At 40.8% G+C, this 26,408-nt stretch overlaps 2 protein-coding genes and 1 long non-coding RNA gene across 3 annotated transcripts; 1 reads left to right on the top strand and 2 right to left on the bottom strand.

Annotated features, from left to right (window-relative positions):
* Positions 1-26: 26 nt before the first annotated feature.
* dhx34 (DEAH (Asp-Glu-Ala-His) box polypeptide 34) lies at positions 27-12,981 on the bottom strand. The gene is made up of 16 exons (XM_003459132.4): positions 11,988-12,981; positions 7,460-7,771; positions 6,820-7,074; positions 6,636-6,738; positions 6,140-6,357; positions 5,860-6,034; positions 5,386-5,579; positions 5,188-5,289; positions 4,831-5,094; positions 4,423-4,590; positions 4,182-4,287; positions 3,322-3,428; positions 2,452-2,721; positions 2,042-2,233; positions 625-769; positions 27-478 (listed from the first exon to the last, which is right to left on the bottom strand). Exons 1-16 carry the CDS (start codon positions 12,663-12,665, stop codon positions 336-338), a joined length of 3,432 nt encoding a protein of 1,143 aa, XP_003459180.1. The 5' UTR covers positions 12,666-12,981; the 3' UTR covers positions 27-335.
* On the top strand, positions 833-2,540 carry LOC112842149 (uncharacterized). Its single transcript, XR_003213832.1, has 3 exons — positions 833-1,733; positions 2,022-2,245; positions 2,399-2,540. It is a non-coding gene; the product is annotated as an uncharacterized LOC112842149 (long non-coding RNA).
* Positions 12,982-13,990: 1,009 nt separating the features above from the next.
* Positions 13,991-26,173, bottom strand: st14a (ST14 transmembrane serine protease matriptase a). Its single transcript, XM_005474801.4, has 19 exons — positions 25,660-26,173; positions 22,771-22,927; positions 22,009-22,139; positions 21,848-21,918; positions 21,558-21,721; positions 21,367-21,402; positions 20,660-20,894; positions 18,716-18,855; positions 18,515-18,618; positions 18,269-18,378; positions 18,050-18,186; positions 17,863-17,967; positions 17,627-17,731; positions 17,420-17,545; positions 17,166-17,288; positions 16,833-17,013; positions 15,654-15,925; positions 15,237-15,373; positions 13,991-14,831 (listed from the first exon to the last, which is right to left on the bottom strand). Exons 1-19 carry the CDS (start codon positions 25,696-25,698, stop codon positions 14,673-14,675), a joined length of 2,532 nt encoding a protein of 843 aa, XP_005474858.1. The 5' UTR covers positions 25,699-26,173; the 3' UTR covers positions 13,991-14,672.
* Positions 26,174-26,408: the final 235 nt, after the last annotated feature.

Genomic DNA, 26,408 nt, shown 5'->3' with positions numbered 1-26,408 from the left:
AAAAAAAAAAAAAAAAAGCCTATAAATGTATTCTTTTGTTAAACACACATTTATTTTGTTGCCTTTGATTATTACTCAAATATTTATATTATATTTTGTAAAAAACAAAATCTCTCCCCCATCTCTCCTATGGGAACAGGACTTTACAGCAAGCTACAACAGAATATATCCAGTGACCACTAGAGGGCAGTAACATTGCCTTAAAAAAATCCACAAGTATTAAAAAGGGAGGAAGAAGACACAAATTTTCCCTTAAAAAACAAAAAACAAAACAAAACAACCCTCCCCTCCACCAAAACTGTGATTAGCTGTTATCCTTTGGATGCTGGGGTCCATTACTTTGCAGAGTACATGTGCTGCCTTTTATGTTTGAGGATCTCAGTGGAGGTGAGGGTCAGGTCTTGATTGCACACATCACAGTGATAAACTCTGGTAAGGCTCGACACTGATGAAGAGCTTGCTTTTCCACCTTCTGGCTCTGAAATAAAATACAAAATAAAAACACACACAGTTGGTAAACACACTCACACTTCGTATGAAATTCTTTATCTCTTCTAAAATAAAGTATGTGGCCTAACGCTCGTGTTAAACCAATCAGAGTACGGTACAAAAGAAATTCCCGACCTTCCTCGGGCTGCTGCTGTTCTCCAGCCGGCCTGCAGGAAGTTTCATGATGCATTCGTTCCAGTGGAGTTAGAGGCATGTACAGGTCACAGTTGGGACAGCTCCAGAAAGTACGTAAACACTCACTGTAGAGGTCTTTTGAATCCTGCAAATCATAATTTAGAAATATTAAAATAATGAGTAGATTTAATAAGACCAGCTGCGCGGTTTCATTCCAAAATGATCTGTTTTCATGCATGAACAAAAAAGACATTAAACCTAGAACTGACCATCTATCATTTTAATTTTTAATTGTATTTTTAATTATAACTTGATTGAGGAAATGGCACGTTATAATCCATATACAGCCAAACTGCAGGTCTTTAATTATTTTTTGTCTAATGTCTCTGTTGATGCAGTTAGGTTATAATCTGGGCTCTGACGTACACTCTGCATCTATATGAATAACATTGAAAGGGACAGTCTAGTATATAAAAGTAATTTTGAGGGTCATTGTCTTTAAAAAGTTCTGGATTCCACATACAAGGTAAAAGTATTCCAAAAAAATGCATTTTGTCACTTGTATTACTTTGGAAGAGATTAAATTTCTGGCATAGCTTTTGATTTTGGAGGTTGATAAGTGAAACAATATATAAAGAACTCACAGATAACTTTTTAAAAACCCCAAACAAACCTACAGTCATGAAAAAGAAATTTCCAATGTCTTTCATTTCTGTTGTTTCAAATATCAGGACATAATAAAAAAAAAAAATCACCTGGTCCCAACCATATTCTCTCTCATGAGGTTTAAGCATAGCCCTCTTAAGGTCCCGCCAGCATTTCAAATAGCTTGAGGTCTGGACTTTGGCAGGGCTATTCCAGCACCTTGATTCTTTTCTTATTCAGCCAGTCTGTTGTAGATGATCAGTTAGCCAAGCTTTAGCTATCAGATAGATGGCGTCACATCTGACTCCAGTATACTTTATTATACACAGGAAGACTCCAGACCAGCAAACAGCCAAAACTGCTTTAACAGAGATGGTCACACTTGCAGATGATCAATTAATCAAGTGCATTTGATTAACAGATGGCTGCTACTTTCCATCTTAATTCCCATGGAAGCAATTTGGGTAATTATTACTTTTATTATATGTATTTATTTGTTTATTTTACACCCTGCTCGTACATTTCGGCTTAGTTTCTTGGTAAATAAATAATGACAACGTTTTATTTTCTTAATTTTAGGATGTTTTAGAGACCAAATGATTTTTTAAATTATGCTCTGATATGTAAAACTCTAGAACTGTCCTTCTTTTAACTTCCATTGCTATATAGGGAATGTAATATGTAAATACAGCCCTAAGAGCTGAAACAATAATTTCTTTGAAACTTTAACACAATGCATTTCTAAATTGCAGCTGTTTTTAGACAAACTCACAGCCAGACAGTTGTAGGTGAAAAAGTTGGTGACACGTAGGCCTCCTTTAATGGGGTCTGGCTTGGCCTCGGCTCCTGGAAACAGCGGGTTTAAATCTCCAGCTTTAGTGTTCGACAACACAGACTCCAACTGAGGACCAATGTACAGGTTCTGGGTCTGGAAAGCTGAGAGTCGCCGGAGGCTATAACTGACCTGTCGGGGAAAGTAAAAAATACACAAAAAAACATTCTGATTATTAACATATTGGTCTTATATACATTGTTTACATTTTATCAGCTGTTTAGTGATGTGTTAAATTGTTTCTGGAACAAATAGGTGATTCTTCTAACTTTATTGTTCTGCTTCTCTGTGTTCTAGGATCATCAAGTTGAGTCCATTATACAGTAACAACCAAGCTGGCACATCAGTACCTCAGTGTAGAGCAGAAAGCGGACCAGGCTTTCACTCAGCTTTTGCACAACTCTGCGGGACACCCCCTGCCCGACTGCTGCTCCCCCTGTTGAGTTCTGTCCCAGCTGGGCCTGCAGCAGACGCTCCCACTCAGCCCTGAGAGTAAGCGCCGTGGACAGCACCTTCAGAGCCTCCTCTGGCTCCTTCAGCTCCAACTCCAGCCAGCCGTCCACCACTAGTCGCGTACAGTCAGCGTTAGTGTCCACAGTGTTTGCTACCAGCAGCAGAGCCTGGTGAACAAATTAGAAATGATTAACGCATCATGTATGAACTGGCAAAAACTGGGGGTAATGGAAGAGACGATGAAATAAAACCATAACCTGACACAGAATCCCCATATAAAGTTTTCTTTTCCACAGCCATTATTCATCCCCATATTCTGATGTTCCTTTCTTTATTAAACCTGCAAACTGACAACATTGTGCCACAGTTCTTGCTACTTAATATGTTACTAAGTGGAAAAAAAATAATAAAATAAACTGGAAGAAAGGAATACACAATCCAGTTTAATTTACTGTCCCATGTGTTGTGCGTACCCAAATAGCACACTGTGATACAAAGAGAAAACCATGTAATCCAGTTCAGTTTAATTTAAAGCATGCAACTTGGTGCAACACTAGAGCGAGTGCATTAATGGATTTCAAGAAAATATTACTATGTTAAGTATTTGTCCTACTCTGAATCCGTAATAGCGTCAAACTGGATTAGTTTTGTTTAGATTCACAATATCAGGTTGCTTTAAGATAATACAGAGCATTATTATCCAACATGTTTTTTAAAAATGTAGTGGTTTGTGGAGGAAATAGGGATATCCCACATCAGGTACTAACTTGCAGTGCTGGAACCCGCACGCAGTTTGACAAATAGGGTTTGTTGGTCTCCAACAGAGTGACGAAGGCCAACAGCTGGTGTTTGGTGCTGTCTCTCCTATCAGGCCCTGCAGGCAGGAAACACAGACGACATGTGAGACATTCAATAGAAGATCAAAGGTAAACTCAGTGATCAGAGGGCAGAAAAAGAGAGATTTTGTTTAACTGGAAACAAATGAAAGCACTGCTGACCCTTTATTGCCTTGAGCAGGTTACAGTTTCTCTTTGTCATATGAAGTTGGATTTATATGACAGGAAATGTGGTTTCATATAATAAATCAGATTACTGAAGATGTTGTTTTCGCTAGTTTTAAAGTAACTTTGAAAAAGAAATGCTCCTCCTTGGTATCTGATTGAGAATTTAGGCTGTGAAATGTAAAAATGTTTAGGAAAATCTGTGAAATGCTATGTTTAAATATCTCAAAATATAATTCTGACCAGATTAACCCACCAATGTAAAAGTGTTATCTAATTACAAGCCAAATTTGTGCAAATATCAAAAATACTTTTATTTACAATCCAATCTATCAAAGAAAAATTCAAACTAAGTGAGATTCAGAATCAACCAAGCATCTAAGGCGCTGATGGTCAAAGAGAATCAAACAAATACAAATACAGCGACTCATTTTATGAGAGACAGATAAAGATTTTTACTAATTAGACATCACATAGAGATGGTAACTATTTGGATAAGACAAAGTCTGTTTATCTGAGGATCTTCACAAAAGAGGTATCATCAGATCAACTGTGTAACGGTTTTTATTTTACATCTGCTGTACAACAAATAAAATAAAAAATAAGAATGTGAAGGTAGGTTGTACCCATTTCTCCAGTGTCACCCTCAGGCACCTGTAACACTTCTGGGTCACTGGCAAACACACTGGTTGGGTGAATCACCACTCCTTGCTTATTCCTTGTGTGAAACACCTACACAACATAAGATCACAAAGTGGAAGTTTAATTTTTCTCCTTACTTAATTTTTTTCAGTCACCATAGAAATAATCAGATTACTGTATATTCATACGTTATAAAAGGAAATTCAGTGTAGAAGGAAGCCTGACCTGGTCAGAGTCTTTGCGGGTGGAGTTGTGTTCATCGGGCAGTGCCAGCTGAGGGTACAGGCCTCTGCAAAGCAGAAGCTTGAGCAAAGCCTGCTGGTGTGAGGACAAGTCCTGGCTGACAGCCTCCTGCAGCTCTGACACATTATGCCGTAACTTGAACTTCACCTCCTATTGCAAACCAAACAGCACCATGGGAAAAAAATATTAATAATAACAAAACTGACTTCAGCTTTTCACAAGAGCCTGCTATACTTGCTGCTTTATTTGAAAGTTGAACTTACTAGTTTGAAAAACAGGAATACGTCATATTTTTTATAAAAACTAGGCAAAAGAAACTTGGGATGGGATGCGATAAAATTAAGAACAAGTTTGTAGTGATCATTTTTTCTCTTACACCTTCTAAGATACCTGTATGTCCAAGTTCTGTCCAGACCCCTCCTTGTTCCTCTTAGACCTTCCTGTTTCCTCTGTGTCTGATCCTGAAGAGAAGTCTCCTTCCTGACCCTCCTCTAGCTTCAGGACTTTACGTTTGCTTCCCTCCTGCTGTTCATGATCTCTCTTCAGCTGATGCAGCTTTCTCCTCTCAGTTAGCCTCTCCCTGCGTTGCACACGGTCACCACCAGAGGGAGTGCTATCTTCTGATTCCAGCAGGCTGTGGCTCCTCAGCAAGTCCTAATAATGAGAGGGATTTCAATACGTGTACTCAATCGCTAAAAAGCCTGAAAATGTTTTATGAATGTATGAAATGCTTTGTGAGGAGCCTGCCTTGAACTGTCTGCGTAGGTTCACCATCTCATATAGCCGCTGCTCCTCCAAGCCTCTCCTTCTGCACCATTTTCTTGATCCACCACCTCTCTCCCTTTTTACCTGTTTTCAAAATCAGTTTTGTGTCCAGTGAACACCTCCAGTGTTGATTCTCATTATATTAAACATCCAACACAACATGATGCTTGTCTTACTGACCTCCACCCAGGCATTGAAAGTGTTGAGGAGGGTAAAGGGGTCTCCTTGGTTGCTATGCAGGGGCTGCCGGGCCGTGGCACAATCTGGATTGTGCTGTGAACTACGCAGGAAAGGTGACTGAACGCTGAGGGCTGCTGCCACCGTCAACACGGGCTCCACCAAGTTAAACAAACAGCCCAGCACCAGCATCTTCCCTAAACAGACACAAACATGCTTAACCTGAATCCAGCTGATGGATGATCATGAGACCACCACTGTGTCACTGTCAATCCATGTGAAACTTTGCATAATTACTTTTTATGAAAGAAAAGCCTTAAATTATGTATATTACATATTTTAACATGTTAAAGACTTTCTTGTTATTTATTGCACTTTATTGCACTCTCTTGCAAGCATCCTAAAAATGACTCAGGAAAAACACAAAACAAAAGAAAAAAACAAACTCCAACATGGTTCTGCTGTATGAAATCTTACCTATGACCACATCAACGGGGAGCTGTGCCAGCAAACTACCAATAGAGGTCAGTTCACCGCGACTGTCTAGCGCCCCCTGTTCCTTTAGATAAAAAACTGCATTCTGGATACTTGCAGCCGGGGGTGGATCAATAAAAACAAAAGAGAGTGGATCTCCAAGAGACATGCTCTTCATCTGCAAGAACAGAAATGAATAAATGAAGTTAAAATTTACGCAGAAGAGTTAAAAAAAAAAATCAGTTACGATTCTACCAACCTGCTACTCACAGAATCTTATTACCTGAAGAATGAGGGAGTCCAGAGCAACTCTGTGGATTTCAGGCACAGGATAAGGTGCGAAAGCATTGTAGTCAGATTCTGAGTAGAGCCGGTAGCAAACGCCCGGACCCGTACGACCGGCTCGACCTTTTCTCTGCTCAGAGCTGGCTCGGCTGATCCAGAACTCTTGTAGGCGTTGCATCTTGGCTTTAGGGTCAAAACTCATTTCTTTCACCTTTCCTATAAAGCAAGTTAAATAAAAAAAAAACAACAACAATTTTTATAGTTGCTGTTCTACTTTTAAGTAGTGGATTATTTTGCTGTTGTTAACACTATAGCATTCTCCATTTTAAAAGCTAAACAAGAAAATGTAGCTTTGCACATTCAACTTCTCTGAAGCCTTTTACGTCCTGATTTAATTACGTTTTGTCATTTAAAACAAAGCTTTGCTGCAAAATTTAAATTTCAAGGATGGACCATCAAACTCTAGGGGGTGAGAATAAATGTACCACTCATACCTGAATCAACAACAAAGCGCACTCCATCTATTGTGACTGATGTCTCCGCAATATTGGTAGAGATGATGCACTTTCTCACCCCAGGAGGAGCAATATCAAACACCTGAAGAGTAACACAGTGACAGAGGCACAATTAGAATTAGAAAATCGTAACTCTAAATAATAGCTTCAAAGCTGACTGTACCTTATCCTGCTGAGCAATTGAAAGGGTGCTGTGCAGTGTTAAGATTATCCAGCGACGTGTGTGTGTGGCATAAATCTGACAGGCCTCCTGGATGGTGGAGATCTCTGCCACACCGCTAAGAAAGAGCAGCAGGTCACCACGCTCCTCTGGGGGGTAACGCTGATCGATGCCCTGCAGGATGCGCAGATACGGTCTAGGATCCAGTTTCTCAGACTTCGAGGACTGCTCCTCAGGAGGAATGGGCTGGTAAATAACCTAAGTACCATGCCAGAGGGGAAAAACAGGACATTAAACAAAAACAACTCTAAGACATGTCTGCTACTTTGATACAAAATTTTACCATTTAAATTTGTAAATAGAAACCAACACCAAGACTACCAAAATTTGCGCACTTAAAACAAATACAGCAAGTACAATAATTTTTTAAAAAGTGGCTTTTTTAAAACTTCAATCATTTGACTTGTTGTTTGCGTTTTATCCTAAATTAAAAAAAACAAATCAAGAATGAAAATGTTTTGGCCCAGTATCTTTTCAGTGCATGTTTTTTGCCTACTAGATGCAAGATGCAAAGTTTTAAAAATCACATCATCTTGAGTAAAATGCATATTTACACCTGTGTTTAGGGTTTGCCTCTGGTTACCTGAATAGGAAACAGCCTGCCTGGGACCTGCAGTACAGGAGCACCACTGAAATAGTTGGAGAACAGTTTGATGTTGATGGTGGCTGACATGAGGATGAGACGTAGGTCTGGGCGGTCAGCCAGCAGAGAACGCAGGACCCCGAGAAGAAAGTCACAATGGAGGTGTCTCTCATGGACCTCGTCAACAATCACAACCTGGTATCGAGCCAGCGTACTGTCCTGCTGGATCTGTCGAAGCAGCAGCCCCTCTGTAAGGAACAGCAGCTTGGTTGTTGCTGTTCGACTTGTCTCAAAGCGGATCTGGTACCCCACCTGAAAAAGACCAATAACATTTGTGAGCTCCAAGAAACTGAAAAATAGCATATATTTAATGCAGTTATAATAAAGTCAGTGCTTTAATGAAATTTCTATAATATATTTCACTAAATTAAATATGGATTTTATTCTACTTGCTGTAGTCATCCTCATCTAGACGGAAAATAATACAGTTGGGTGAATAAGTATTTGATCCTCATCTGAATTTGTCAGTTTGCTCACTTACAAAGAAGCAAACAGTCTCTAATTTTTATGGTAGTTTCATTTTAATAGAGCAAAACAGAAGACCCTTATGAAGAGAATATCGAGGGAACAGTTTACCCTGCCCGGGATAGGGTTACCGGGGCCCCGCCCTGGAGCCAGGCCCGGGGAGGGTGCCCGAGGGCGAGCGTCTGGTGGCCGGGCCTTAGTCCATGGGGCCCGGCCGGGCACAGCCCGAAGAGGAGACATGGGCCCATCCTCCCGCAGGCCCACCACCCGCAGGAGGCGCCATAGGGGTCGGGTGCATTGTGTGATGGGCGGCGGCCAGGAGCGGAGGCCCTGGCGGACTGATCCCCGGCTGCCAAGACTGGCAATAGGGACATGGAATGTCACCTCTCTGGTGGGGAAGGAGCCTGAGTTAGTGCGTGAGGTTGAGAGGTACCGGCTAGATATAGTCGGGCTCACCTCTACGCATGGCTTGGGCTCTGGAACCAGTCTCCTGGAAAGGGGCTGGACTCTGTCTCAGTCTGGAGTTGCCCCTGGTGAGAGGCGGCGGGCTGGGGTGGGTATTCTAATATCCCCTCGGCTTGCTGCCGGTACGTTGGGGTTTTTCCCGGTGGATGAGAGACTCTGTTGTCCTGCTGGGAGACTTCAATGCTCACGTGGGTAACAACAGTGAGACCTGGAGGGGCGTGATTGGGAGGAACAGCCTCCCTGATCTGAATCCGAGTGGTGTTTTGTTATTGGACTTCTGTGCAAATCACAGTTTGGCCATAACGAACACCTTGTTCGAACATAAGAGTGTCCATAAGTGCACGTGGCACCAGGACACTCTAGGCCGCAGGTCGATGATCGATTTTGTAATCGTATCACCAGACCTGCGACCATATGTTCTGGACACTCGGGTAAAGAGAGGGGCTGAGCTGTCAACTGATCACCACCTGGTGGTGAGTTGGATCAGGTGGCGGGGGAGGATGCTGGACAGACCCGGTGCACCTAAACGCGTAGTGAGGGTGTGCTGGGAACGTCTAGCAGAGGCCCCAGTCCGCGAGATCTTCAACGCACACCTCCGGCAGAGCTTCAACAGCATTCCGAGGGAGACTGGGGACATTGAGTCCGAATGGACCATGTTCAGTGTCTCCATCGCCGAAGCTGCTGCATTGAGCTGCGGCCGCAAGGTGGTTGGTGCCTGCCGTGGTGGTAATCCCCGAACCAAATGGTGGACACCAGAGGTGAAGGGAGCCACCAGGCTGAAGAAGGAGTCCTATCGGGCTTGGTTAGCCTGTGGGACTCCAGAGGCAGCCGACAGGTATCGACAGGCCAAGTGGAATGCGGCTCAGGCAGTGGCTGAAGCAAAAACTCGGGTGTGGGAGGAGTTCGGAGAGGCCATGGAAAAAGACTTTCGGACTGCCTCGAAGAGATTCTGGCAAACCGTCAGGCGTCTCAGGAGGGGAAAGCGGTGCTCTACCTGCACTGTGTATAGTGCTGGTGGAGCGCTGCTGACGTCGACTGAGAAAATTGTCAGGCGGTGGAAGGAATACTTCGAGGACCTCCTTAATCCCACTGACACGTCTTCCGAGGAGGAAGCAGAGTCTGGGGATGAGGGGAATGACCCGCCAATTTCCGGGGGCGAGGTCACTGAGGCAGTTAAACAACTCCTTGGTGGCAGAGCCCCTGGTGTTGATGAGGTCCGCCCCGACTTCCTGAAGGCTCTGGACGTTGTAGGGCTGTCCTGGTTGACACGCCTCTACAATGTTGCGTGGAGATCAGGGGCAGTACCCCTGGATTGGCAGACCGGGGTGGTGGTCCCCATCTTTAAGAAGGGAGACCGGAGGGTGTGTTCCAACTACAGGGGGATCACACTCCTCAGCCTCCCTGGGAAAGTCTATGCCAGGGTGCTGGAAAGGAGAGTTCGTCCGCTAGTCGAACCTCGGATACAGGAGGAACAATGCGGTTTTCGTCCTGGTCGCGGAACACTGGACCAGCTCTTTATCCTCTCAAGGATACTTGAGGGTGCATGGGAGTTTGCCCAACCAGTCTACATGTGTTTTGTGGACTTGGAGAAGGCATTCGACCGTGTCCCTCGGGGTGTCCTGTGGGAGGTGTTGCGGGAGTATGGGGTGTCTGGCCCATTGCTACGGGCCATTCGATCCCTATACAACCGTTGCAAGAGTTTGGTTCGCATTGCCGGCAATAAGTCGGACTCGTTCCCGGTGGGTGATGGGCTCCGCCAGGGCTGCCCTTTGTCACCGGTTCTGTTCATAATTTTTATGGACAGGATTTCTAGGCGCAGCCAAGTGGCGGAGGGCTTTCGCTTCAGTGGCCTCAGAATCTCAACTCTGCTTTTTGCGGATGATGTGGTTCTGTTGGCTTCATCAGGTGAAGGCCTCCAGCTCGCACTGGAACGGTTCGCAGCCGAGTGTGAAGCAGCGGGAATGAGGATCAGCACCTCCAAATCTGAGGCCATGGTTCTCAGCCGGAAAAGGGTGGAGTGCCCACTCCGGGTCGGGGATGAGTTCCTGCCCCAAGTGGAGGAGTTCAAGTATCTCGGGGTCTTGTTCGCGAGTGATGGGAGAAGGGAGCCGGAGATCGACAGACGGATTGGTGCTGCGGCTGCAGTGATGCGGACGCTGCACCGGTCCGTCGTGGTGAAGAGGGAGCTGAGTGTAAAAGCGAAGCTCTCAATTTACCGGTCGATCTACGTCCCTACCCTCACCTATGGCCACGAGCTGTGGGTAGTGACCGAAAGAACCAGATCGTGGATACAAGCGGCAGAAATGAGCTTCCTCCGAAGGGTGGCTGGCCTCTCCCTTAGAGATAGGGTGAGAAGTTCGGCCATCCGGGAGGGGCTCAGAGTAGAGCCGCTGCTCCTCCACATCGAAAGGAGCCAGTTGAGGTGGTTCGGGCATCTGACAAGGATGCCTCCTGGGCGCCTCCTGGGTGAGGTGTTCCGGGCATGTCCCACCGGGAGGAGGCCCCGGGGCAGACCCAGGACACGCTGGAGAGATTATATCTCTCGGCTGGCCTGGGAACGCCTTGGTGTTCCCCCGGATAAGCTGGAGGAGGTGGCTGGGGAGAGGGAGGTCTGGGCTTCTCTGCTTAGGCTGCTGCCCCCGCGACCCGGCCTCGGATAAAGCGGATGAAGATGGATGGAAAACAGAATATCAACCAATAATCCAGAACAAAAAACATTCCATAAAAATTTGAAATTCATTTGCATGTTACCAAGTGAAATAACGATTTGATTCCCCACAAAGCCGGCAGAATTCTGGCTTCCACAGACTGGCTGTGTATCCACATAACAAACACCTGTCCACAGAATCAGTTTCTTTCATTTCAACCTCTATCAAAGGATATCAGGGAATCAGTTTGAGATGCCAAGCGGCAGCCAAGAAACTTAAAGAATTTAGAGATTTATGTAAAGACGAGTGGGCCAAAATCCCCCCTGAGATGTGTGCAAACCTGGCGACCAACTACAATGTCTTACCATCATGCGTGCCCACAAGGGTCAGGGTACTAAGTCATGTTTTACTTGGGGATCAAATACTTCTTTCACTCAGTGACATGCAAATCAATTTATAACTTTTATCTAAAATGGTGGAGGGTTTTTTAGTCTGTTTTTAAGATTTTTGGTTAATATTATGTGTATCTCCATTAAAATAAAACTAGCGGTAGTATAAAAATGAGAGACCATTCATTTCACTGGACGTAGGCAAACTTACAAACTCAGCAAGGGATCAAATAATTTTTTACTCCACCATATGTTAAAATTGTATTTATTCTGCTCAAATATTGGTTATATTCTTTTTCTATTTCCTTTCCCCCCTCCTTTTAGTTAACCGATGAGCGAAATTCTAGCTGATATTTTTTCAGTCAACGGATGTACCCGAATTATAAAGTTTTTAGAATTCCCTAAAGTTTACAAAGTAAAATGAAGTTTACGCACTTTTAAGCGTTTTGGATGAAGGGTTGGGATTGAATTCAGCAAATGTAACAATCTGTCCTGACAAACCTTTGATCCATACTGATTGAGGCTCTCAAAGCTGACTCTCTTTGCGAGGGATATACAGGCAATGCGCCGAGGCTGGGTGCAGGCGATGTTATTGAAGCCAGCAGAGAGAAGGTACTGAGGGACTTGGGTTGATTTTCCACAGCCCGTGTCCCCTGCCACTACAACCACTGGGTGAAGTCGCACCAACTCCACTATCCGATCGCGGTACTGGAAGATGGGCAGGTTCTTCTGTTCCCGGCGAAGTTTGGCAAGCTTGCCAAAACTCTGTTTCTGGCTGAAATCCAGGAAATGCAGGAGCGCCAGGCGGCAGTCGGAGACCTCTTGAGCCCCTGGTCCGGAGGACCTCTGTCTGCTTCTATGCTCTGATTTTCCCATGCGCTCCTCGATGTCCCTGGTGCACACAGATACGTTAATCCGGTAGCGAGCATCGTACTCTTTGGGAAGGCCAAGATCCACCTTGCCCCTGTCCCTCCCTTTGTCTTTGTCCTCCTTTCTGATTTCAGCGCCTGACATGTCTCTCTTCGTTTTAAACCTCTGGAAACGCTCAAAGAAAGCCCAGAACTCTTTATGTTCAGAGCTGCCAGCCTGGATGTAGTCATGCTCCCGGAAAAAGATTTCGTCCAGCTGGGCTCGGCACTGCGAGCTCCCCCAGTCCCAACTCCTTTTCTCTGAAGCCATAGCGTTACTAGCAAAAAATAGCGTTACTTACCTCCACCAGAATTAAGCGGGAGTCGGGCTAATCCCCTCATATAATACATAACTTCCACATGTATTCACCTTTCCAGGCTCGTAGCAGCCTAATGTTACATCTACACTAGATAAACTAGAGAGCGCATTTCAAACGCTAAAGGTTTACATTTGCCTGAATGACACAAATCTTTAATACTGCTTTAAAATGCTAAATACAGACAATTGTATATCACAAAAATAAAAGCCGGTGGGAAAACTGGAAACTCTAAATAGGGGACAATAATACGGGTGGACAACTTCCGTTCCATCCTTTAAAATCTTCCGGTGAAAGCTAGCGTTTAAAAAGAAAGTGGTGACTTGTAGAGATGTCACGCCCTAAACCTGCTCCTCATTTTGACAGCGTAAAATGTTGTTAATGATTTATTTGAACTTGCCTTTGTCCAAGGTAGAATGATCGTGTAGTATATCTTTAATTACTAAAAAAAAAAAAAATGGACAAGAATTGGGTGGACAATTATTTGAGATTTCGGCAAATCCACAAAGGGTCAAATATATACTTACACCCCCACTATTAGTTGTAAACATGTTCCTTTGCAAGTTGCACCTCAACCAGATCATTTTGGTACCCATCAACAAACTTCTAGTATCATTCTGGCACCCTTATGCTACAAAATTTGGTGTTCTTATGTTTGAAAGCTTCACCTTTACTCCACCTTTTGTCAATGCGGCTTAATAATTCAGTCTTTGTAAAACTTTTCTCCTGAAGGCATTTGGCCTGTGTCAATTTTGGAGCAGGAGCTTCTTTCTTGGTTGGAACCCTCTCAGTCCATGGCAAAGTAAAACTCGCTCCACTGTGGACAGTGACACTGATGTTCTTTAAATTTCCAGTTCATGGTAGGCTTTAGTCTTGGTGGTTCCTGAACATCTTAAACATTTTTCTCTTTCCTGAGGGCGACAGTTCAGATCCTCCTTCAGACTTTGGTAAAATGGTGGTGTAACCAAACAACATGTACTTGCATACAGTTGTTTTAACCAATGGTACTGAAAACTTTCATCAACTCTCGTTTGAAGATTAGAATAGAATAGAGCTTTATTGTCATTGTACATGTACAATAAAAGTATGAGTGCTCCACACCAACTGTGCCAGAGGTTAAAAAAAAAAAAAAAAAACAGAAAAAAAGTGGACATCTATGTTGAGGGTTTTTTTGTTCTTTTTTTTTTTTTTTAATACCATTTTTTTGTTTTTTTAAGCTTAGTAGTCAAGTTCGATGCAATACATAAGCGTCCTGAAACAAAGTAGGCGAACGACTGTGCAGGAGATAAGAAATATTTTTTATTTAAAAATATCTTCAATAAAATACACATTTACAAATATTTGGAAACAATTTAACTTTGCAGCTAGTACTAATATTGCGGTGAATTGAAGCGTGGTCACATGTTACAGCAGAAGAGAAAATTTGAACTAAACCTGTGTTTGACCGTTTTGTGTTTAGAGAATGGAAATAAGCTTTTTTTCCCCCAGAGATTTCAGCTGGACTTGTGATACTGATCCATAGGAGGTAAGCTGCAATGAGCTTGCTACCTCAGAGCTTTTAATTCAGAAGTCAGGGAGAAAAAATACAAAAAAAAACAAAAACAAAAAAATACAAACAGTGTTGGGAATTTCTTAAGATATAGAGCTACATGTACAAAAAGGGTAACAATCACACTGGAATTTACTATGCAGGAAATAACATTATTCTCCATTAAAACATGATAAAAATACACAAAAATAAAACATTTATTTACATTCAAAAATATTTCATCAAGCCCCAAATCACAGTGCATCTAAATTGTGTTGTAACTGCTCTTAAAGCATGTTCCTCACTGCAGCTACAACTGAGAGTAAAAGCCACTTCATGGATAATCAGAGTGTTTTGGGGGGGTTTTTAACTGTGGCACTCCTCCTCAGCCCTTATTTATGTCCATGCCTTTGGCCTTATTTGACAATACAAACTAAACTCCTGTCTTTTCTTTGATCCAGCCACGGTATTTGGTAACCGTTGTATAGATGCCTGGTTTGTTTCTGCGAGCACAGCCATCACCCCAACTGACCACTCCAGCCAGGAACATACGACTGCCAGAAAGACTGGACAAAGGACCCCCAGAGTCTCCCTAAAGCAGAAAAATGCACAGGAACACAGGTAGACATGTTAGCATAGAGGCAATACATGGGGATGGTGTGGAGATATTATGAATATCCAATTATCCTCTTGACTTCTGCAGCGGGCCAAAAAAGAAAATCAAAACATTAATTCTACTTTCTAAGGTGAAATTCATCTGCTTACCCCATTGTATGAGTGCATGTCACATTCTGTTCATATACTATTCATCAATATATCCAAGACGACCTAAAACTGTACATGTTCTCTCAGACATTTACAGATTTAGTTAATCAATTAATTCCTCCATCTACATCATGCCACTGTCTGCAGCAAAAGCAGGTTTTTTTGTGTTTTTCCCAAAAAAAAAAAAAAAAAAAAAAAAACAAAGGAAAAAAAAAGAAGAATATCAAAGTACCTGACAAGCATCAACTCCTCCGGTTAGAACACCAGCACAAAACATCCGAGATGTGATCTGGCCCCCCATCAACTCGTTGCACACAGCTTGGTTTATGATTCTGACTGAAGCCTTTTGGAGCACTACTGCAGCAGATCCTGAAACAAACGCACACAAAAAGGAAGTCACATCACTGGACATCTTTAAAAAGTTGAAAATGCTTGTATTACAAGTGGTGTTAATATAAAGACATATAGTAGTTTACTGACTGATTTACAAGGTGTGTACAAACCCAAAGAATAATTACTAAAACTAAATCTTAAAAAAGAGAAATTATTTCATTTTATGCTGATTTAATGTTGAGCTCAAGCTCAGGCTTTTACATTTTTAGTTTTGGTGGCTACAAATATTTCTTAAAGTGATCAATCTTTTACTCACCTCCTTCTCGTGTGGCACCCCACCCAGTGATCCACACACTCTGGCCAGGTGGAAACTCATGTTGCGGAGCTGGCAAGCAGATGGGTTTTATGAAGTCACTGTAGGTGACAGGACTGTCCAGCTCCATCAGGGCGATGTCATTGTCAAAGGTGAATTTGTTGTAGTTAGGGTGAGGTATGACCTGCTTCAGATTCCTCTTTTGAACTGGATCTTGTGTCTTTCTCTGTTCATGAAGGCCGAGGTAAACTTCCCAAGAGCCAGGCTGGGAGAGTCTGAGGAAGCACACAACAAAACAGATCAAGGATTTTATTCACGGTCTCAATTATTAATGAACTTATAATAATTAGCATATTATGTGGCACTATATATAATTCCCATTATAAGGCATTTTTAAAATATATTTTAAGTCTGATTTCTCAGCGCTTGTTGAATATAATAAGATTTGAGTGTGGCTGTGATAACTGCTTGCAAAATAAAATTAGTGTTAATTAAATGGCAATTAAAGACAAAATATTAGACAGACTGAAAAACAAACAAACAAAATAAATAAAATGTGATTTTAGGGAATATCAGGACCTTATTTTTAATAACTTATGTTTTAATACTGTGTTTATACTGGGTTAGAGCAAAGCATAGAAAAAAAATGCATTTAAAACTTGCACTGATGGCCTGGCAAGGGCCGAATTATTTTTCACCACATTCAAGGATTTTGTTGCTATTAAAAAACGTTCAATTTACAATGTCTTTCAAGTGAAAGTGTTTATTTTAGCTTTATTATTTAAATAATTTAAGCAGTAACTGAGGCTTTTCTTAGTTTTATTAAAGTATATAACAGAATTGTTGTTATACTGACTGAGTACCATACTCTACTATATGTAAAGCTATTTAAAGTCTTGAAAAAAGGATAAATTAACTGAAGTCACACAGAATTTGTAAACAACTTTGATTTTTCTAAAGTAGACTTAAAAATAATGTACTGAGGACAAATATTAACTCTGTTATACTCCAATGGTACTCATTTTCATTCATTTGGATTATAAGATCTTCTAAATATGTAAAATATGAAAAATAAACCAACAAAGACAAATAGCTCTCATTTTACACAGAGAGAATATAAGATCATATTTCAAAAATCAGTGTACTTGTCAAAGAGGGACAAAGAATAGGGTAAGAAGTTACTTTAAAGAGCCTTCATCTTGCACACAATGGGCAGCAGTGACCAGCCATTTCGGACTGATGAGGGATGCGCCACAGACGTGACCATGTGATTTGACATGGAGGCTGATCTGCCAAGGAAACTCCCCTAGTTCTGCATTCTGACCACCTACAATACGTTGGCTCTTCCCACGTGTCCCACAGTCTGCAAAGTAAACAATAAATCAGTCAAAGGGCTGGTGTGCTGCAGCTTATTGTGAACTGGGTGGAGCTCCACACCTGTTTGGATAAGACAACCTAAACTGCACAGGTGAAGGATGAATGATTAATTTAAATGTGATTTTTTTTGTGACATACCGCAGTTCTCCTCATCAGATCCATCACCACAGTCCGTCATCCCGTCGCATTCTGGATTCACTTTACTGATGCATTTATTGTCTTTACATTTGTATGTAAAATCTGTGCAGCTTACAGTTAAACCTAAGGAGAGAAGAAAAGGAGAAAAATCAATCCAAAGCTAATAGTAAGTCGATCTATCTCTAGCCATTTCTCTCTCGCTCTCTCCCACCATCCATCTATATGTATAGCAAAGTTGGGCTTATCTGTTGTACCTCCTGTGGCTTTTGTACAGTCTTGTTCATCTGTTCCATCCCCACAGTCGTCCTTTCCATCACATTTCAGCTTCTCGGAAACACAGTTGCCATTCTTACACGTTATTTGCCCAGATGCACACCCACCTAATACAAAAAGTAACAGGCATGTTTAAGCATTTCCAGTGCTGATATGAAACATACTCCATCAATGTTACAAGGCCTTACAATCCATCTCATCTGTGTTGTCTCCACAGTCATTGACGCCATCACATTTCCAGAACATGGGCTTACAGAATCCATTTCTACAACGGATATCAGCCGAACTACAGCCTGGGAAGGGGGGGATAATGAATATTAAACATTAAAATGATTCTCAGGATGTGACAAATCCTCTCATAAGAATAAAGAGAGCAATTTAAAAAAAATGTGTAGTCTTAGCATCACGAGTAAATGGTACTCACTGCATTCCAACTCATCACTCATGTCTCCACAATCATTCCAACCATCACATTTTAGTGCCAGCTTAATGCAGTTGTTATTTCTGCACCGGAACTTGTCTGGACAAGCTGTGAATGGCATGGTTAACATGAGAAACACTGTCCTAATGTCAAGGAATACTCATTATTTGAAAGAAACTAAATTGCTTACGATTTTGGACGTCAATGGCCTCATATTGTGCGGAAAAGCCATGGTCCACGCGAGACTCATCAGAATAAAACACCACAGTCATATTGTTGGTGCTGCTGGTTTCTGTCACTGACCCATCAGGTTTTTCTCCACACCATCTGAAAAAATGAAATGTACAAGCAATGACACACCTGCTTTGTTCTGGCATTCCCATTTTTTTAAAGCACAACAAGGACTCACTTCTTTCCGTTGACCTCCACATAGTCCTTGTCACAGTTTGTGTTTTTCTTCCCCAGCTGGGACAAGAGTAACTTTTTGAATACGAGCTTCACTACCTTCCCAGCAGGGACCTTCATGACAATAAAAAAAAGCTTAAAACTACATGCCACAATGGGATGTGATCTTCAGGGGTGGTACAGAGCAGAAATATGCACGAAACACGTCATATTGTTAAGTAGTATGCCATTTAAGGGACTGACCACTCACCTCAATTAACCACTCGCATGTAATTTTAGGAGGGTAGTAATTTGGGTGGTTGGGAGAAGAGAAGTTGCCTTTTGAACCTATCAGCTTCTCACCACATGCTATAGCTGTTCAAAAAAAAAAAAAAAAAAAAAGATGCATCAGCACAAATGTCAAACACTTATGTTGTTCCTTAAAAAACTGCAGGTAAACTTGAACTCCTACCTTTGTTTCCTTTTTGAACTTGTGAGACTTCTGCTATAAAACCTGGGAAGGACTGGTCATGAGTGGCCATTGTCACCAACATTACATTGCCAGAGGACAGAAAGCTCAAACGTTTATTAGGTAAATATTTGCCACACAACCTGTAGAGAGCAAAGAGAAAACAATAACGCTCTGAACACGCTGCTAACAGACTGATACACAAGGAAGATTTGGTCCTTTAAAAAGCACATCATATTTCACTCTTTCATGACATGGATTCATCCCCTGCCTTTCTTCACATGTGGTTTAAATTACTTTTCACTATTGTTCAAAGTTACGTATAAAACGCTTAAAAATCAGGTTCTTGGCAGAATTTTTTTCACATAATAAGAAAATGTAACAGTGCATTACCTCTGAAAACTGACTCATTTTACAGCAGAGGTTATATTAGCTTCTCTACAGAAAAATGTTTACAGACAAGTGTTTCACTATTGCACTTATCTTATCAGGACAGAAAAACCACTACCCACACTCTCATAAGTCTTTCCTGTGGAAAGCTTTATGTTTTCTGATTACATGTAGTCTTGATTATAATGAACAGTTAAATTTACAGCTTCAGTCAAAGTGCTCAACAAATTCTGAACAAATTATTTGCAAGTGCTATTAATCTAAAATGAGGTTTAACCAACATAACTACACCATTATGTACAGTTCGACAAGTTTCTTAATAAGTAAATCCTCCAGACTTAAAAGCAAAAATGTGCACCACTCATTATTGTACCATAGAAACTAAACGTGTTTTCAGCAAACAGGGAACTGAGTGAAAAGTGTCTGCTGCTACAGATTGTGATAAAGGGCTTGCTTGATCTCACAACAGTGAACAGGAACCCTGTACTGTGTTCACTGCACATATGGAGAACAGGAAGCGCAGTTATGAGATTTAATAGCTAAGAAAAACAGCACGTCGGTAATTTTTGAGTATTTGGGGTTTGAGACTGGAGACGTGCACCAGAAACAGGTACTGAAAAACCTGTCGCACTAAAGTTGTAACATCTAGCAGAAATGCAACCAACTTATACCGGCACTTGAAAAATCACCACAGGCTTTTGCATGAAGAGTGCATGACAAAAAAGTCTGGCGAAGAGTCAAGTGAAAGTGGTGCTCAGGCTCATTGTAGCAAACAGTCTGCAATTACTGCATCTTTTGACAGTTTAACTCCGTTAGACAAGAGCAGCAAAAGACATTGGGAGATGACTAATGCCATAAAACACTACTTTTGGACTGGTTTCTGATGAGTGATGGACTCCGCCAGAGCCGCCCTTTGTCACTGATTCTGTTCAGAATTTTATGGACAGAATTTCTAGGTGTAGCCAAGTGGCTTTCACTCGGGTGGTCTCAGAATCTCATCACTGCTTTTTGCAGATGAGAGGTTTCTGTTGGCTTCATCTTTATTTCATCAAGTTTAATTGTGTTACCATTACTTTTCAGTTTTACTTAAAAAGATGATTATGTCATTTTCTATCATTTTTATAAATGTTACTGTACATTTTAAATTTTGTGCTGAAGCTTATTAGATCATTTCCTAAAATCTTTAAGCTGCACTCCAGAGTTTACTAGCAGGTTGTTAGCAGTCAAAAAGTACCAAATTTACACTTTACTCAAAAAAATGTCAATGCAAAAGCATCAGTAGGGACATGCGTTCATATTTTCCTATAATCCTTCAGTGATATCAGTGTTATTTCATTGTTTTACAGAAAAAAGGGGCTCAATGAAGCGCAATAAAAAAAAAAACAAACGTAAAAAATTGGTGTGATGATCACGATGATAAATATTATTATTAACATAATAATAATAATAATAATAATAATAATAATAATAATAATAATAATAATAATAATAATACCAGATGTAGCAACGTTTTTTCTGAAGGGAACTTGAAACAGATGTTTTAAAGGGCTAACTCACTCTTCCATAAGCAGACTCTCGATGGGCACCAGGGAATCGTAGATTTTAATAAAATCATTCTCGCAGCTCTCTTCCAGTTCAAATGTTCCAAATTCCAGCTTGACTACATAGCCGGGGTCAGCTCTCAGCTGCCACTGGATGAAGGTGTTAGGAGGATACGGACTGTCGGGAAAACCCGGCGACTGGATCCGTCCTATATAATCAACCTTGGTATGCTCTTCAAACTGCAGATTACCTGAAAGAGAAACATTAACATTTAGAATTTAAGCTTGTGTGACAATTAAGCTTGTGAATCACTGTCACACATTTTAAGACAGATAAATTAATATTACTATTACTAATAGTATGCAAATGAAATGTAGTTTCGTTAGTGGTCATGACCATTCTGCAGTAAGCTTTTTCCATTTTTTGATGTAAGTGAAACTGAATAAAAAATGGTTATTTATTTAAAAAAAAAAAAAAAAAAAAAAAATTTGGTATGGAAAGAAGAAGTAAACAAGCGCCCTTTTGGTTTCTACTCAACTCCATGGCAGAAAAGTGTTCTACTCTAAAAAGAGACTAACAATAGTGAAGAAAGGTGTCGTCCCTGGTAACATGTTCTATAGTGTAAGGTATATGTGGTTTACTATTTTCGGTCTATGTAGATGATTTGTTACTAGTACTTCTAGTGAAATGTTAAAAACAAAAAACAAAACTTGAACACTTACCCAGAAAGGATCTTGAAAACATGCGATCATCCATAGCTGAGGAGTTAAAACAAAAAACAAAAAACACAGACATAAGGTTAGGACTGACTGAAAAACAACCACAACCAGATAGAACGTGACAACTGACAATATAACAAACAAAAGTGTATGTTTGATATAGACTGAATGAGAAGCAGTTGCTTTCACTGTACCTGAAGTGACCACATTTTCAAAAGTCAATTCATTAGACGTGCGCATAGAATTGCGCATTTTTTTCACTAGCGTTTCTACTGAAGTCATTTCGTTGTCGACTGCTCTTTCTTGCCCCACGGGGACGTTGAACTCCGATAGGTAGTAGGCAATGACGCTGCCCTCACTAAGAGCAATGACAGCAGGGTTAGAAACAACAAACACATGACCATTACACACACATATACATACATACATACATACATACATGACAAGTTTGAAGGATTTATTCCTTCACACTTCCTGAGCGTACCTGAAGGCCTGAACTGTAGACTCACGGTAGTATTTTGACAATTGAGGACTTTTGGAATAGACGACTTTAAGCTGAAAAGAGATTGAAGCAAAATCATAAAAAATGAAATGAAATGAAAAATGAAAATAGTGTTGACACACAGAAGTTGGTGGCATTCTTACCTGTGAAATCACCTGCTTTGCTAAAGCCTTAAACTCTGGAGTGCTGGAGTTCTCATAGGCGTTGATAAATGCCTGGTTGGTGATCCGCATGGACCCGCTGTACATCCTCTTGACCCGCTGGTGTTTACGGACTTTAGGATAACAAAAGACTTGATGTGAGCCACATACTCTTACGGCACAAGAAACACGCTTAGTATTCACTACTGCTTCTTCTCCTATGCCAAGTGTTACTGCTGTTACTTCTTGTGGCTTTAAAATGTTTCTTTCTCTCATTGAGATTTAACTATCCCTTCAGTATACCCTCGATTCTAGTTCTTTTAAATCACGAGCTTTAAAACTGTCTACAGTTGTGTAGGTTTCCATGTGCAAACATACAAACAGAATAAAAAGTTATTTTTGAACTTTTAAAAACCACGTATGCTTATATATTTTTGCACATTTATAGAAATAAACTTGGGACTGCATTTGTTTCTTGAAGCTTGTCAGATTTCGGTGAAATTTGATGCAACAGATTGCAACTGTTAGAGAATTACAGATGGGCAGAGATGACTCATGCATGCCACAAATATAGGAATGATTTAGTTACTTAATCTTTAGCAATAAGCTTTCAACCTTGTGTTTTTTACTGTAAATTTAATTTTGTTTTTATGACATTTATTCATTGTTTATCTGTAGCAGAGTGTGTACCATTTGTTCAACGCTGCAGGTTTTGAACAAAATGTACGTGCAGTACATTTGCCTATTAAACAGAGATGTACTTACAGTGGAAATGCCAGACAAGTATTCCAACCATAAGAGCTACAACAGCAGCAAAGATCACCACGCCAATCACAGCCCCAGTTTTCCCTGGGTGCTTTTTCTTCTCAAGCCTTTTAGTGTTCGATGCTGGCAAGTGGACATTGATATCCCAGTCTTTGTCCTTGAAGAAAGACAGACAGTTAAACAGATGAGAGAAAGCTCAACATATAAAACTCAGGTGCATTAACATCAGCCAGCTCTAAATATTAATCAAAATTACAAAGGTTTAGACTTGTGTAGATAAAGGTGCAAAGGAAAGCAAAGCAAAGCATCTCACGCCTTCATGAAAAGATAATCATAAAGATAAGCAACAGCAGCAGACAGCAAGCCAACATTTGCATATTTAAGGAATGTCCCTGCTATTGGTGACCTACATAATTCTGTTCTCAGATACAAGAAGTGTGACACATTGAAGTTTGAAATGTTATAATAGTTTTCTTTTAAAATATATTTTTCCAACTGAAAGAAACATAGTAAAAAAAATCTGTGAGCAAAAAATTGGCTCGTGAGCAACAGAAAAGAGAGATTCACTGTCTTGTGCTGTTAATGAATGAAACGAGAACTTCATGCCATGACTCATGCTCTGCTGTTACCTTTCAGAGGTGAGACTGGGGGGGGAGGGAGTACAAAGGTTTCAGCATGTAAAATCCTGTCAAACCTGCTTGGCGGCAACTACTCAGAAACAACATGTTTCTGTAAGTGCTTTGGGTAGCGTAATATTAATAAAAGAAATAAAAGACTACGACATGCTTTTGTTTTGTTTTTTTTTGCTTTATAAACCACTGGAAAGGCTTTCTTTCTGCCTGTTTAAACCTGATTAATTAATTATATAATGGATACATATAATGGATACATTATATCATTAAATAATATATTATTCTCCACTGATGAGGTCATGACTCAAGCATATAAATGTGCTGCTTTGGCAGAATAGTTATTTGTAAAGAGCAAGCTTTATATTTGTCACAATTAAATATAATGTTAAATTCTAACTGAAGAGTTTATGCAATCTATATCCACTTCATTGTTCTCATGTGTGGATTCACTGATCAAGTTGCAACATAAAAGGTCTAGGTTAATAAAAGAAAGAATATATCTCATAGAGCCCCATCTGCCTACTACTACTGTGGTTGCCGTTGCAACAAAAGATATAGTACTAAGATCCATTCATATATGTAAAAACAGTGTATTTAAACTCTTCATGAAGCTCAAAATGTAAGTCTTAGTGTTAGGTTAAACTGTTAAAGAAAATTTCTTTAAATGGCCCGACATCTAAAATGTCAGGTTTTAACAGAAATTTGCTAAATATACTTGAAGACTAACACATACAATCAGAACAATGCACTTAGTCATTTCCCAGCCCCTCTATCAACAACCATGACATGCACGGTACAGCAAAGCAACATAGAAGTCAAATACCATTCACAACTGCTCCAGTGTGCAAAATCTTGACACTATAAGGGACTAATCACACAATAACACGTTTTATTTATCAACACAATGTTACGATGTAGAGTATTCTTGGATAGATAATAATCTACAAAGGAGATTGACTAGAGTGAACAAGTTGAAACAAGGTGGAGGAATTCAGACAGCAACCTTGGGAGGGCCAGCTGCTCTGGGAACTGTGAAGGTTCCTGGATGTTTTTATGTCCAAACCCCTCAAAAATATATTCCAAAGTTACTTGATGAAAAGAAGGTTATCTAGAGTTTTGACTACTTTTTGTCGACAGGTTCTGAAACATTAATTTCTGGCATTCTGCAGATTGGAAGATCCCATAGCTCATTTTGTTGAGTGTAATTAATGAGCTTTGGGAATGCAGCCACATAAGCAGAATTATTAGAGTTTTCCATACATCCACCCATCCTCTTCCACTTATTTAATTCATGGGTTGCAGGGGGGCTGGACCCTATCCCAGCTGCTGCCATAAGGCGAGAGGTGGGGTACGCCCTGAGAGACAGACACTGTCAGATTCACCCCTTTGGGCTATTTAGAATCACTAATTAACCTAACCCCGCAAAGTGCCATTCTTTGGATTGCGGGAGGAAGCCGGAGTACCTGGAACAAACCCACACAGACCCAGTGAGAACATGCAAACTTCACACAGAAAGGCTCTGACCAGACGAACTCAGGATCTTATTGCTGTTAGGGAGCGGTGCTAACCACCACCAGCTTTTATCAGTTTCCTTGTAAAGGTTTGTTTTTGGTCATTATGATACGATATTATGATATACTGATTACATTTGTAAGATTTTAGAAGTATAGTACATGCATGTTACTATATTAGAATACAATTTACACAAACACTGAGTAACTTGTTATTGAGTCTCAATAAACAGATGCACAAATAACTGTGTGGCTATGTGGCACTGATTGTCTCAGTGTGTGCATTAATCGATGTCTAGATGCTCATTAAATACTCTTTAGCTATTAATTACTAATTTTGGTGATTTAAAAAGGTGAAAAGCTGAAAAGGGAGTGTGGGTTGCTCAATCAACTGCTCTCGTCAGTACATGAAACTGAAAACTGTTTCTGAGTATTGAAGTTCTTTTCCACTCACTACTTGTTTGTCTGTAGGCAAACCAGTTTTTGCTGAGTGAGTCAGTCAAGATAGCATAGCTTAATACACTGACATTAAATAAGTGTGTGTGTGTGTGTGTGTGTGTGTGTGTGTGTAATACAAACACAAGTAGCCTTACACTTTAAGTCTGAAAAATTTGCTGAGTGGAGATGTTTCTACCCACACGTCTTTCACTGTGTTTCTACGGCAATTTGGTTGACTTCGTCTATGCATGAGTATCAGGAAATAAGTGAAAGCACCATCACTGAACAAAAAGAAACAAGTGACTTACCGGTGCTGGGGTATATCGCGTCCCACTTAAGGGATCCATCTTGGGGTCACTAATCAAATGGAAAACGACTTCAAACGTCTGAATTTCTCCTCCTCCTCCTCCACCTCCACCTCGCCCTACCACTCCTTCTAAAAGCCGATTCCCGAGGTGAACCTGCAGGCCTTGTTTTTTTTCTTTTTCTTTGTTTTTAAATGTGTTAATTCGACAAATAAAAACGCCCTAAAAACAAAAAACAAAAGAAAAATGTGTTTTTGTCCTTAAAAAAGGCTCCTCTCAGTCGAGGGGTTCTCAAATGTCGCCCTGACGAGAACGCGTCGCCTACCTGCGTGACAACAGGTGACTACCAGACCAAACAAAAAAAAAAAAAGTTTTTCCGGCAGTTTCAGGTTTCTGTCTCCACCCCACACCTGTAACGACTTCCTGTTTACTTGACACGGGCGAAACATATGAAATAAAATAATGGGAAATCTATTAGATTAGATATAGATAGCGCGAGAACTGTCTTTTCTTTAATGGTGGCTGTTTTAGGTTTCACTGTAAAGGAGAGGATACACCTGTTTAGGAGGTGGGGCTAGAGTTCAGGTATTCATTCAGGTGAACTGCGCTTCCAGTTCTTGGAAAAGCGCTTTATTGTGATCTTATATTTGGGATTTCTACAAATTTCAGCATAATTAAAATAGGACAATGATTTAATTGTGATGTTTTATAATTATGTTAAAGCTTGACTTATAGTTAGTATCAGTCATGTG

This window comes from Oreochromis niloticus, linkage group LG14, assembly GCF_001858045.2.
Source record: "Oreochromis niloticus isolate F11D_XX linkage group LG14, O_niloticus_UMD_NMBU, whole genome shotgun sequence".
In the NCBI taxonomy this organism is placed as follows: Eukaryota; Metazoa; Chordata; class Actinopteri; order Cichliformes; family Cichlidae; genus Oreochromis; species Oreochromis niloticus.
This window is presented reverse-complemented; position numbering and strand designations above follow the sequence as displayed.

Excerpts from the sequence above, each read along its gene's own strand:
- dhx34 (XM_003459132.4), bottom strand. The coding sequence starts at position 12,665 with ATGGCTTCAGAGAAAAGGAGTTGGGACTGGGGGAGCTCGCAGTGCCGA. Across the intron at positions 4,288-4,422 it reads CCCGCAAAGACTCTGACCAG|GTGTTTCACACAAGGAATAA; the intron begins GTCAGGCTTCCT and ends TATGTTGTGTAG. Across the intron at positions 2,722-3,321 it reads TGCGGGTTCCAGCACTGCAA|GCTCTGCTGCTGGTAGCAAA; the intron begins GTTAGTACCTGA and ends TTTGTTCACCAG.
- st14a (XM_005474801.4), bottom strand. The coding sequence starts at position 25,698 with ATGGATCCCTTAAGTGGGACGCGATATACCCCAGCACCG. Across the intron at positions 20,895-21,366 it reads GTTTTCAAGATCCTTTCTGG|GTAATCTGCAGTTTGAAGAG; the intron begins GTAAGTGTTCAA and ends TTTCTCTTTCAG. Across the intron at positions 18,619-18,715 it reads AGTTCAAAAAGGAAACAAAG|CTATAGCATGTGGTGAGAAG; the intron begins GTAGGAGTTCAA and ends TTTTTTGAACAG.